This window comes from Scylla paramamosain, chromosome 10 (assembly GCF_035594125.1).
Source record: "Scylla paramamosain isolate STU-SP2022 chromosome 10, ASM3559412v1, whole genome shotgun sequence".
Taxonomy (NCBI): domain Eukaryota; kingdom Metazoa; phylum Arthropoda; class Malacostraca; order Decapoda; family Portunidae; genus Scylla; species Scylla paramamosain.
Window position 1 is genome coordinate 23,904,432 of NC_087160.1, and position 12,500 is coordinate 23,916,931.

Sequence of the window (12,500 nt, forward strand, 5' to 3'; positions counted from 1 at the left end):
TATGTATCCTATTGATGCTTCAACTTTGCATTGACTTGCGTGTTGTTTTGGCTTCTCTAAGGCCTGTTTTGGGCAGTGGTATCCTGAGGGCGAATCAATCAGTACATCACTCAGAGTGAACCTGGATTTTTGTAGTCATGTTTTATAGCAATAGCTGGTATTAGAATCACTAGCCTTGGTTTTTGTTCTAGGACATTGAAATGTTTCAATCTAAACAGTAATTGAGTCAGTTGTTGCATTTATAAACGTGTTTCAGATTCTAGTTATCTGAGCATACCGTGGTTACTGACTAGCTATATGCTATCATGTTTCATATGTGTCATCTTGTGAGGTGTTTAGCTGCAGCTGTGGAGGTCCTCAGGGATATATGGCATCTTGTTAATGACTGGCTGATAGATTACTTGTTTGAAGTTCCAGCATACTTCTCAATCAATTCCATTCATTTCACATTCCTCCCAGAACAAAAATTCTGCCATGTATTTGTCTTTCAGCATGCACATTTCTTGTATGCAGCTGTTGTGACTCAGTCTCATGGTTTTATTGCTTTTGATGTGACTTATTATGGCTCTTCATGCATTTTACTTTTTTTCATAACTTTTTTAATGTGATTAATAGCCATTGCAGACCAAGAATTTTTGACTAGATTTATTTTCATTTATCTCTGCTGTTGATTGACTCTTACTTTCACCACTTAATTTTGCACTGATGTATGCATTTCACAATCTTGGTTATTTTTTTCATTCCTAGTTTGATAGTGTTTTTAACATAACCAGATGCTCATACAGCCTGTCCCCTTTGAAGAAATCAGTACCTCATTTCTTATGTGGATAATGGATTCTTTGTGATAAATGAGCTGAAAGAAGGATTGATTCCATATGAAGCATACATTTGTGATTTTTAGGCTACATATAGTTATGTAGCATATACATATAGTTATGGTTGCTGCAGTTCTGAATGCACATAATTAGTTTAATCATTCACCAAGCAAAATGTGGGTGGAGAATGAAAGTCAAGTTCAGGCCATGGATATGAATTATGTATTTGGTAGTGCTTGTGATATGAATATAATTTTTGTTGAAAGCAGTGAAATTGTTTATAGAAAGTTTGATATGTCTATTAATAGTAAGAGAATGAATCCTTGAGTGATGGAGGTGGTCAGATATAGCACAAGTGTGGAGAGGATGAGAACGAATGAAATGGCAAAGATGTAGAAATATAGATAGGATGCTGTTGGTTGCAGAGATTCATTATAGTCAGGTGTGTGTGTGTGTGTTTTTTTTTCCTTACTTTTGTGAAAGTTTTAATTTGAATAGAAGTGTTTTGAGCATGGAGTGTTTCTGATACAGAGCTGGTTGTGATAGCTCACATGCATTGTTAACCTATACAGTCTCGGCCAAATATAGAGCTCAGATACATGCTGGTATCAAGCAATTTTTATTTTTTAATTTTTTGCATAAGTTGTCTTTAAATAACATGGAATTAAGGTAAAATACTACTTGATACTCATTATCAAAATCAAGCTCACGTTACTGATCTATCTCACTATCTTTAGGTGCATCACTATTATTAATTATAATATTCCACATACAGTTAGCTAACTCTTCTGTCTCCTTTTGTGTTACTTTCTTTCCATGGTGTACAATGATGCTGTTAGCACAAGAAGACAAGAAGTATGTAGGCCAAGAGTAAGCATCACTGAGTTGATAAGATTGTAAACTTATCCCCTCTTATTTCAGATATAGTTTATATTTTTTTCATGTATATTATGAAGATGTATAGACCATACTCCTTATCATTATGTATATATTTGCTATCTTACTGGACTTGTATACCTTGTGAATGTTCCATAATTAAAAAATACCTGATGATGAGAGGAATGGCACTAAAATTTGATATAACTTGGCTGCCAAAGCTTAAAGGCCTGTCCACACTTTGATTGAGCACAACTCAACAGGCACTGCCTGTAACCATGCCAAATTCACTGGCACAAATGTAATGTTGTCCACATGGTGCTGATCTGGTTCAGTCAAACCTGGGCAACAGTCAGATCAAGTGGTCATTTGGGTGTGGGTAGTGTCTGGTAATTTCACACAACTACCAGCACAGGCACTTACCTGTGTTTTAGTAGGCACGATCAGTAAGCCAGTCAGTGGACAAATTGCCTGCTGTGCCCACGGGGACTGCTTGATTGTCTGGACACGGCTTTACCCAAAATGTGAAAACATTGTGTCACCAGTACTCCTGGAAAGGCTCAGTAGTGTTACAAGGTTGTGGAAGGCTGTGTAGATGGCTACCATCTACACAAATACATTGTGTACAGAGGGTCATTCAGCTCAGAACAAATTCTATATTATGGGGCTCCCAACAGACCCCAACCACCACAAACATTTGTCTTGTTTTGTAGCAATGTGTGGAAACCACTTAACCCACCAGAACCAACTTGTTAAGGAATGGTTGCAATTGTTACTTTTATGGCATTAAATTAATACCATTGATGCTCAGGCAAATAGAAAGAATGTTGTGGTGTTAAACTGATGCCATTGACAATATATGGGTAAAGATGTAACATAAGACAACTTTACTAATCTACATCTATCTTTAGATTTTTTGGTTACTTTATATCTAATTTATGATTAATTTGTAAGTACATGTGATCTGTAAAACCTAACTGACCAAGACCTAATAGCTGAAAAGATCTATTTCCAGGACTGGTCTGCAGATCGTTTTCCATATATAATATATATATATATATATATATATATATATATATATATATATATATATATATATATATATATATATATATATATATATATATATATATATATATATATATATATATATATATATATATATATATATATATATATATATATATATATATATATATATATATACACCAAAAGTACAGAGTGTCCTATGAACTGTAATCAGTGAAAGTTATTGGAAGTACAAAATATTCTAAACTTAAAGGCTTGTTTTGACATACTCTGGAATTGCTCACACTAGCCATTGCTGGAGGGCCAAGATGGGAAGTGAAAGAAGATTGTTAGGTGTGTGGAAGAACTCTTTATTTTTAGTAGAATATTTTCTTTACGTGTTTCCTTTATCTGGCTTTGACAGTCAGATGAAATTTATAAATAATAGATGATAGATCCTGCTCCTACAATCAAGCCAGGTGTGGTTTCAAAATTCATTTACCCATTTCATGAGTAAACCACCTAACTTTGCTTCACTCTCCCTCTCTCATTTTGGCTAAAGAATAAGGACTGCAATTTGGAATTATAAAAATCTATCTCTAGTAACTCCAGTAGTAAGTTAAAACAAACGTGAACATTTTCTTTCCTCTCCTTTCCTTCTTTTCTTCCTTATACCAGCCTAGATCAACAAGCAACAGCTGCTGTGTCTAATTTTAAAATTTCAACAAAATGGCAAAAGCAACTTGAAATGCGTTTGTTTTCATAGATTTTCTGCATTTTGAAATATTTGTTTTAACTTATGAATACCCTGTATGTGTCACTTAGAATAGTACTTGTAGTAGCTCATGTTTAGTACCTATCAAATGATACATGGAATTTTTAAGTGTTCAGTGATGTCACTATATTCCCATTGTTTTGTATGTGAGACTCAGCTCATTAAAAGTGCTTTTCTGGAGTCTACTTTAAGAATAATGTTTCTGATAAGTAAACACTTTGCAGAGGGATGCCCTAAGCTATTCTTTCATATTTTACTCCACTTGAATTTGTTCCTGTTTTTTTTTCCTTTTTTCCCTCCATGCAGTGCAATATCATATGCAGCTTGGGAGCTTTACTAATTTTATTGTGTAAACTATTTATTAACAAAGTACTGCAATATATATATATATATATATATATATATATATATATATATATATATATATATATATATATATATATATATATATATATATATATATATATATTTTTTTTTTTTTTTTTTTTTTTTAATGAGTTAACTCTTGTATATTTTTAGATAAAATTATCAAGTACTCATGAATCACCCACCAATCTGGAAGTCCATGGGTGTTTGTAGATGTAATGGTGTAAAGGTACAGTTAGCCACGCTCCCATGAGGTCCAACAAGTGTTGTCAAGGCTGGCGAGACTGTAACCACAGAACATTAGAAGTAGTGAGCTTCACTCAAAGCATTCAATGATGAGAGGGAGAGGTAAGGAGGGGAAGGACAGCCCCCAGCCCTCCTTAGACTCCTCTCACCTCCCACAAACCACCCCACCTTCACCTCTCCCTTGCTTCAAATGAATGCTATGAGCAAAACCCACTTCTAGTGTTTCGTGGTTACAATCTCACCAGTCTTGACAATGCTGGGTGGACCTTTTAGGAGTGAGCCCAACTGTACATTTATATTGTAGGATTATGGATCCAGAAAATCCAGTAACAGTTACCAGTGGTCTGCCATTCAGGCTGTCCATCATAATGACTGAAAGGAACAGACCAATGGGACTTGCAATCTCCGATGTATTTTTATTTCTAAAATGTGTGGAAGGTGCCTCAGGTTGCCTTGGCTGTGCTTAAGTAAGGGGGATCTCAACCTGTTGCATGTGTGTGTGTGTGTGTGTGTGTGTGTGTGTGTGTGTGTTATAGTAAAACCTCAATATAAACCAGTTCAAGAGTTATCTGTGCTATATCAGAACTCTTTCTATATCTGACATTCATTACACAAAGGCCTTTCAGCAAACTTGTGTTATTTTTTCGTGGTAAACAATTTGATAATAGAGGCAATACATTGAGCAGTCATTATCAGATACTGAAAACATAATTGCTGGGGTTGTGACTCACCAGTGGAGTTTGTTAAATATGAGGCTTGTTTGGTATGTTATATGTAATGTTTATTATAATAGGGATTAGTATATTGAGGTCTTACTCTGCTATATGCAATCTTCCAGCATTTATAATTTGCTATTTGATGCTGCTTATATGACTGTGATAAACTGTTAGGTGAGAGAGAGAGAGAGAGAGAGAGAGAGAGAGAGAGAGAGAGAGAGAGAGAGAGAGAGAGAGAGAGAGAGAGAGAGAGAGATCACTTACCAATGTAGTATGTGGTAGAAAATGAGCACAATATACATAATGTCTCCTTAATAAATAAAAATTGCATTTGGATGAATTTTTTTTATTCCCAAAAATATTTAAGTTTCAGGAACTGAAGAGAATGTCCAAGACTGAGGAAAGACAAAACTGAACCACTTATGTGCCAAATTCATTATTTCTGTGGCACCCAGGCTGTGGTGTGGTGTAAACCATTTCTGACCTTTAAAAAGTTGTAAAAAAAAAAAATACCCAGAGATCCTTTTCCTTGGTAACTATGCTGCTAGTTTTAGTTTCCATCTTTTAATCATGAAATGTGTGATGCTTTTGCCACATCCAAACTTTTGTACTTGTAAGTTTTATTTCCATTTGCCATCTACATGTCCATTCTTATAACCTGCTTAGATCCCTTCGTAGTTTTATTTATTTATTCATTTGTTTATATTTATTTATTTATTAATTTATTTATGTGTGTGTGTGTGTGTGTGTGTGTGTGTGTGTGTTAGAGAGGAGGGTTGGAGATGACTGAGTGAAATGGCTAGAACGTAAAATCAAATCAAATAATAATAATAATAATAATAATAATAATAATAATAATAATAATAATAATAATAATAATAATAATAATAAACAAGTAAATAAAAAAAAAAAAAGAGAAATGTACGGCATTACTGAAAGAAGCTCATAAAGATGCCGTGATGTTTTCAGGAAGGTCTGATCAGAAAGCAAAGGGTTTGATCAAGGTGCAGTGTGGATCTTGGTGAGTTGCCATCAGGGAAAAGTGACTAGTTTTATTGTGGTACCCGCATTCAAGAAGGCTGATGTCGTAACTAATATATATATATATATATATATATATATATATATATATATATATATATATATATATATATATATATATATATATATATATATATATATATATATATATATATATATATATATATATATATATATATATATATATATATATATATATATATATATTTTTTTTTTTATTTATTTATTTATTTTTTCTTATGTAAGAGGGTCAACGGCCAAGGGCAACAGGACTTAAAGACTGATTCGTATATCTAATTTATTAGCTTAGCTACATATTCATTTTCTTTATTCTTTGTACTATGCTTATTCATATTCATTGTATCGAGATAACCAGCGTGGCACCCCAACTCTTTTTCATTACCATCACCTTATATAAATACTTATGAATTTTTCATAATCGTATTCTTCGTTCGTATGTCGTCTCATTTCGTATTTATATATTTATTCTCTCTCTCTCTCTCTCTCTCTCTCTCTCTCTCTCTCTCTCTCTCTCTCTCTCTCTCTCTCTCTCTCTCTCTCATACACAAAAAGTAATGTTGTATCATTTGCTTTCCTTAATTATCCTATAAGATGTGCTTACATTTATAGTGAGAGTAAAAAGGAAAATGTTTACCATATAAGTTAATTTACGCTGCTGCTTATGATACAATGTCATTTGTTTGTCCCACAGGTGAAGCATCGGAATGGGTGCTTCATTGACCACTGTCACTGTCACCATCACCGAAATGCGTGCTTCAGTGGCCACAATCATTGTCATCATCGTCACCGGTGACGATCTAAGGGGCAACCAAGGGCTCTAACAATCCCTGTTCTCCATCAGCACGAGTCACAAACGTCTCTAGGTCTGGTAGGTAAGAGTTGGTTGATTTCTGTATTATTTTCCTGCCGTAGAGTTCTTCTGGGTCAGTGTGTCCCTCCGAAACCTCTCTGGACGGCCTGGTGTGGATGGCGTTGGCGCCGTCACTCCCACACCGCACGTTGTACCACCAGTCGCAGGTGAGCACGAGTTGGCTGAATATGGTGCCGTTTGGACATAGGAAGGAGTGTTGGCGTCCGTCTGCCTCACACACGTGCCACGCCTGAGGGGAATAATTGTAGCCCATCACGGATGTGTTCAGTGAAAGGGAGGTTAAATGGAATATAGATATTAAGTGAAAAGTGGTGGAGACGAGCGGAGGTAGACACTGATTTGCTTTTGAACCTTTGCCTAGTATTTTGGAACATTTTTTTTTTTACTTATCTAGTTCTGTTTTCAAAAGGAACATAGGTGATAAGCAGGTGCTGTCTCCAGTGATAAAGCAGAATCTTTGTTGCATCATGGAAACACTCTTATAAACTTGTGATGGAAAGTGCAGATGTAACAGGAAGTTTTAGGATATTTAGAGGAGGGAAGGAGGAACACTGATTGATTTAATAGTAAGCGCCGGAACAGCATGGACAAATGGTGCCGTGGGATGTTGGGGGGGGGGGGGCACGGGGTAGATGGAAATAGACCGGAAAGAGACGTGAAGACCCACCTGGCACCCGGTCTCCACATCCACGTAGATGCCGGGGTGGGGCGTTGCGCGACACGTGAAGCTTGTGGCGGGGACGCTGGCGTAGGTGGGATAGTCAGGCTTCCTGTGTTCCCTTGAAGCTTCCAGTGATATCCGTGATGGTGATGACGTTGCTAATTGTTGTTGTTGTTGTTGTTGTTGTTGTTGTTGTTATTATTATTATTATATTATTATTATTATTATTATTATTATTATTATTATTATTATTATTATTATTATTATTATTATTATTATCATCATCATCATCATCATCATCATTATCATCATCATTATTATCATCATCATCATCAGCAAGGTTACGGGAATTTTTTTTTTATAACTTTCATCAACGTACAACATATTGTGTTCAATCCACTGTAGATATAGTTATTTCATATTTTCAAATGAAAGAAAGTTACTGAGAGATCAGACGTTAAGAAATAATATAATCTAGACAAGCATGTTCTGTAACCATTCCGTCCTTAAAACCTATGCAAACCAAGTACATGAAAACAAGAAACTAATGATAATAGCCCTACGTACATCACAAAGACTTACTTGTTAAGAATGGGGAGCGGGTGGGAGGTGGTGTGTGCGGAGAAGGAGGCGGGGGACGTTCGGGCTCAGAGGGAGGAGGAGGAGAAGGATGAACTAAGGGACGGGGCGTTGAGCTCCTTCCAAGACTGAACACTGCAGGGGGTCGGGCGGAGTGCACTGACCGCAGGGGAGGCGTGTGATGGAAGTGGTGGTGGAAAACAGCTGGCGTGGGAGAGGAGGAGGGAGTGTGTGGAGGGACTGTGGAGAAGGAGAGGGGCAGGGATGGAGTGGAGGTAGTAATAAAGGCAGGATGGGGCGAAGGAGATGAAGAGTGAGGAGAGTGAGGATGAGGATGTGGGCTAGGGAGGTGGTAAGGACGAGTAGGGATAGGGCGAGGACGAGGATGAGGACGAGGGGGGGGGAGGAGGAGGAGGAGGAGGAGGAGGAGGAAGAGGAAGAGGAGTAGGAGGAAGAGAAGGAGGATGAGGAGGAGGAAGAGGAGTCGGTGAAAGGAAATGAGAAGTGCCTGGAGGTTTGTCCTCTCTGTAAATGGGAACGAAGGGAGGTGATGACTGTGATAATGTTTTCTTTGGATATAGTCGACCACGAAGGGAGTTTTTTCTGTGAATTGGCTGGGTGGGCAGGATTGGGGGTTGGGGGAGGGTATGCAGCATGGACGGGAGCGGGGCAAGGGTGGTGGGGGTTCGTAAGGGCACGTGCACCATCCTGCGGTAGTGGTCGTAGGGCGGGCCGGGCGTGAGGCTCCTCCGGCTGTCCAATATATGTCGCCTTGGGTATGCTGCTTTCCTCCTGCTGAGCCTCCTCGATACACGACGGCCTGAAATGAAGGTTATGGTGCTTTTTACTTCAAACTTTTGAGGTGTTAAGTTAAGACATACTCGAGGCGTAGAAAAGTATAATCCCATCGCTTTGTTAGAAGAAAATGTTCGAATCATAATAATAAAAAAAAAAAGTTTTATATGTACTACGTGTAACTCTCTCTCTCTCTCTCTCTCTCTCTCTCTCTCTCTCTCTCTCTCTCTCTCTCTCTCTCTCTCTCTCTCTCTCTCTCTCTCTCTCTCTCTCTCTCTCTCTCTCTCTTCAATGAGGCATTAGTAGTCACGGGTAAGTTCCACTCGTCCTACCTTGATAGCAGCACAAAACTCCCACCTGTTGCTTTTATCGCCTCTGCTGTGCCTTCACCTCCGACCTGCCGGGGCTGCAACCTGACCCTGAGCGTAGGGGATGCTTGGCGAAGGCGCAGGCGAAGGGCATGTCCATTCTTGTTCTTGACGACGCTTCCTCTGGTCGCATTAGTCTTCATGTCGTTGCCACCGCCCGGGTCATTGTCGAGATTCTGAGGGAGGGGAACAGAGTCGTGATGCGGGTGGTTTCCGAGGCTTCACTTCGAGTGCAGGTGGTCAGCCTCTCATGTGGTACTCGAAGAATGGCCGGCCACGGAAACTGGCTGGTCATGTTTAAGAGAGGAGTATCAGATACCTCCTGAGCTGGCCTAGTTGAAACTCTTGCATATTTATTTATTTATTTATTTTTAACGGAGCGAGTTTTATCACTAGTTTCTGTCCTTGGTCAGGTTTCTTTGCGTAAAAGAAGAAGAAGAAGGAGAAGAAGAGGAGGAGGAGGAGAAGGAAGAGGAAAAGGAAGAGAAGGAGGAGGAAGAGGAGGAGGAAGGAAGGAGATCTATTATCCATGGGATCGAAGGATTGCATGAAGATTAGTCATCACCTCTGTTTTTGACCGTGTTAGGTTAGAATAAGTTGGGCGAAGGTAAGGTAGGTTTAGATAAGTTCGGCTAATTAATCCACTCTGACTTGCCCAACCTTAGCTTAGCATAATCTACTTACATCAATCTAACTTTACTTAATTCAGCCTAACTTTACCAATCCTCAAAAATGACTGGTGGTTTAAAAATCTTCATGTGATCCGAATCGTCTTCCTTTCAAATGTCGCTTTTTTAACACTCCTCAGAACTATTGCCCCTCAAGCGCCCGTCCTACTTTCTGACTCACCTCGGCTACCTCTGTCTGGGATCCGTCTTGTACCGAGTGAGTAACAGGAGGTGGATGGCGTGAGTCTACGTGAGTCATGAGTGGCTTCTGTGAGTAATGGTTCCTGAGAGTGGGACTAGGATGGGCGGGGGGCTTCAAGGCGGCAATGGAGGAACGGGGATGTGGAGCAGTGTTAGAGAAAGGATCGGGTGGAGGAGGTTTAGGGATGGTGAGAAGGTGTGAGGGAGCATAGTGCCTCTTGGATGTGAGGAGACTGTGGGGAAGAGAGGGCTTGAGGTTGGAGCGGCGGGGGTGAGGAGGTGTGTGGGGTCTGTAGGTGGTGGGGAGGGTATGGCTGATGTGTTTTAAGCTCATGCGCTGTGTGCTTCTCGCCATGAGTCCGGCCAGGTCACTTTTGCTGCTACTGCTGCTGCTGTAGAAGACGTGTGCTGCTTTACCAGACTTATCCTGTGGAAGAATAGATTGCAGTTACCTTTCTTTTCCCTGTAATCTTCCTGATCCTCTTAACTCTCCTCCTCCTCCTTCTTCCCCTCCCCCTCTTCCTCATCATCATCATTATCATTAGCTTGTTATTGTCATTATCACTGCCATTTCCTGTTTTAATGTATCAGTAAGTAGGGGAGTGTTCAGAAAAAAAAAAAAAAGATAAGTAGCTATACAGTAAAGGGGACGGTGGTGACGGAAACGTTTCCCTGATAACAAATGATATCTCCCCTCCCCAGCCACTCGTCGCGGTGACATCCTTTATTGGGCAACGCGACGGGATAGTGGTGTTTCCATTTTAAGAAGCAAACCGATAAAAATAAACAGTTCAGCTTAACACGAGTCTTTCCCCCCACTTTCCCCCTTCCCCTCTTAGGCTGCCCCGAGGTGGGAGAGGCACGGCATGGCGAGATAGGCAAGAAGCAGGTGTGTGTGACGAAATGTTGTATTCAGTGACACGAATTTAATCTTTCGGTAGCCATGAATGTGTGATGGGTTTTTTGTTTTTGAGTTGATTGATTTGTTTATGTGTTATTTTATTCGTTTGTTTGTTTTATCTTTATATTAATTTAAATCATGTATTTGTGTATTATTATTAATTTTACTATTGTTACTATTGTTGTTGTTGTCGTTGTTGTTGTTGTTGTTGTTGTTGTTGTTGTTGTTGTTGTTGTTATTTCTTTTCTTTTTTTTTCTATCTATCTATCTATCTTTCTTTCTTGTTACGTTTTAGTTTCTCATGATGGAACTAATAAACAACAGTAAGCCATTATTGTTATTATTGTTATTATTATTATTATTATTATTATTATTATTATTATTATTATTATTATTATTATTATTATTATTATTATTATTATCATTTATTTATTTATTCATTTTACTTTTTTGTTTTTTGTATCTATGTATTAATATATTTTCTTTCTTTTTACGCTTTAGTTTTGCAAGATGCAACTAATCTCACAGTAAAACACTTCATCACTACCTTCCGCGTCGCCTCCCTCTTGTTAGGGAAAAGCAACATTTTCAGCCCTTTTTGGGAAATAATTGTAACACCTCATCATACATACATACATACATTATTCACGTGCACAGCTTTCACCATGATGACAGTTGTGTTTGAATTAAGAAACGCCAATAGGAAGATAACAATCGAATATTACAGTAAACGCACGCACTCATTGCTCAAGCTCTCACACCTGAAACCATATTCAGAAATACTGTACTGCACCTCCACTACATTAAAAAGGCCGAAGTTACACGTGCTTTTAAGGGTGTTTTTACGGCTCTAATGACAGATTAACAAAATTTACACATAATGAACAGGAGAAACACTCTTGAGAACCTGGCTAGTTATCTATGTGGCATCTGAAATTAGTCGCGATGAAAGAGCAGTGTTTCAGAATCCTAGCCCAGGCTGGTCCGGCTCCTACTACATAGGCTTGAATCTTCTAGCGTCCTCAGCGCGTAAACATTTAACCTCAGGGACCGGGTTCTCAAACTGTTCTGCGTCTCATATCTGCTATAATGTATGAAATGTTATTATGTAATGACTGAACAAGCTCTAATGGAAGCCATTTAGGATTTCCCGAGTACTTTTATGATTTTATGATAATGGTCGTTAAACAAGGATTCTACATCGAAAATAGGGAAAACCACCTATTAGAACACGATTGTTTATAATGTGGCGTGGCATTTGAAAATCGTCTTTATGAGAGTCCTGAGCGTTTCAAAATAACAAAAAATTGTCCGTAAAGATGAGGACAGTGATGTATTTTCCTTGTATAAAAAAAAAAAAAAAAAAAAAAATATATATATATATATATATATATATATATATATATATATATATATATATATATGAGGCGCGCGGTGCAACAACGACGTAACCGTGAATTTTCCATTTCTCGGTTACGTCGTTGTTGCACCGCGCGCCTCATTATAATATATATATATATATATATACTCGTATATATATATATATATATATATATATATATATATATATATATATATATATATATATATAT

The 12,500-nt window shown here is 38.1% G+C and overlaps 2 protein-coding genes across 4 annotated transcripts in view; one reads left to right on the forward strand and one right to left on the reverse strand.

The window, feature by feature from the left end:
- The window catches only part of LOC135104396 (facilitated trehalose transporter Tret1-like), an 11,585-nt gene extending 10,454 nt beyond the window's left edge, over nt 1-1,131 (forward strand). Inside the window, exon 8 of the mRNA XM_064011791.1 lies at nt 1-1,131. This exon is cut by the window's left edge and continues 2,375 nt beyond it. The gene's annotated coding sequence lies outside the window, so the exon portion shown is untranslated.
- A 5,188-nt stretch (nt 1,132-6,319) lies between these two features.
- Nucleotides 6,320-12,500, reverse strand: part of LOC135104397 (uncharacterized) — a 15,819-nt gene continuing 9,638 nt past the window's right edge. For all 3 annotated transcript variants that reach the window (XM_064011792.1, XM_064011794.1, XM_064011793.1), the window contains 5 exons: nt 9,988-10,434; nt 9,128-9,314; nt 7,979-8,795; nt 7,403-7,554; nt 6,320-6,964 (listed from right to left, as the gene is read on the reverse strand). In XM_064011792.1, the coding sequence (XP_063867862.1) occupies nt 8,317-8,795; nt 9,128-9,314; nt 9,988-10,434 (1,113 nt within the window). In that variant the 3' untranslated portion in view covers nt 6,320-6,964; nt 7,403-7,554; nt 7,979-8,316. The remainder of the gene's footprint in view (nt 6,965-7,402; nt 7,555-7,978; nt 8,796-9,127; nt 9,315-9,987; nt 10,435-12,500) is intronic.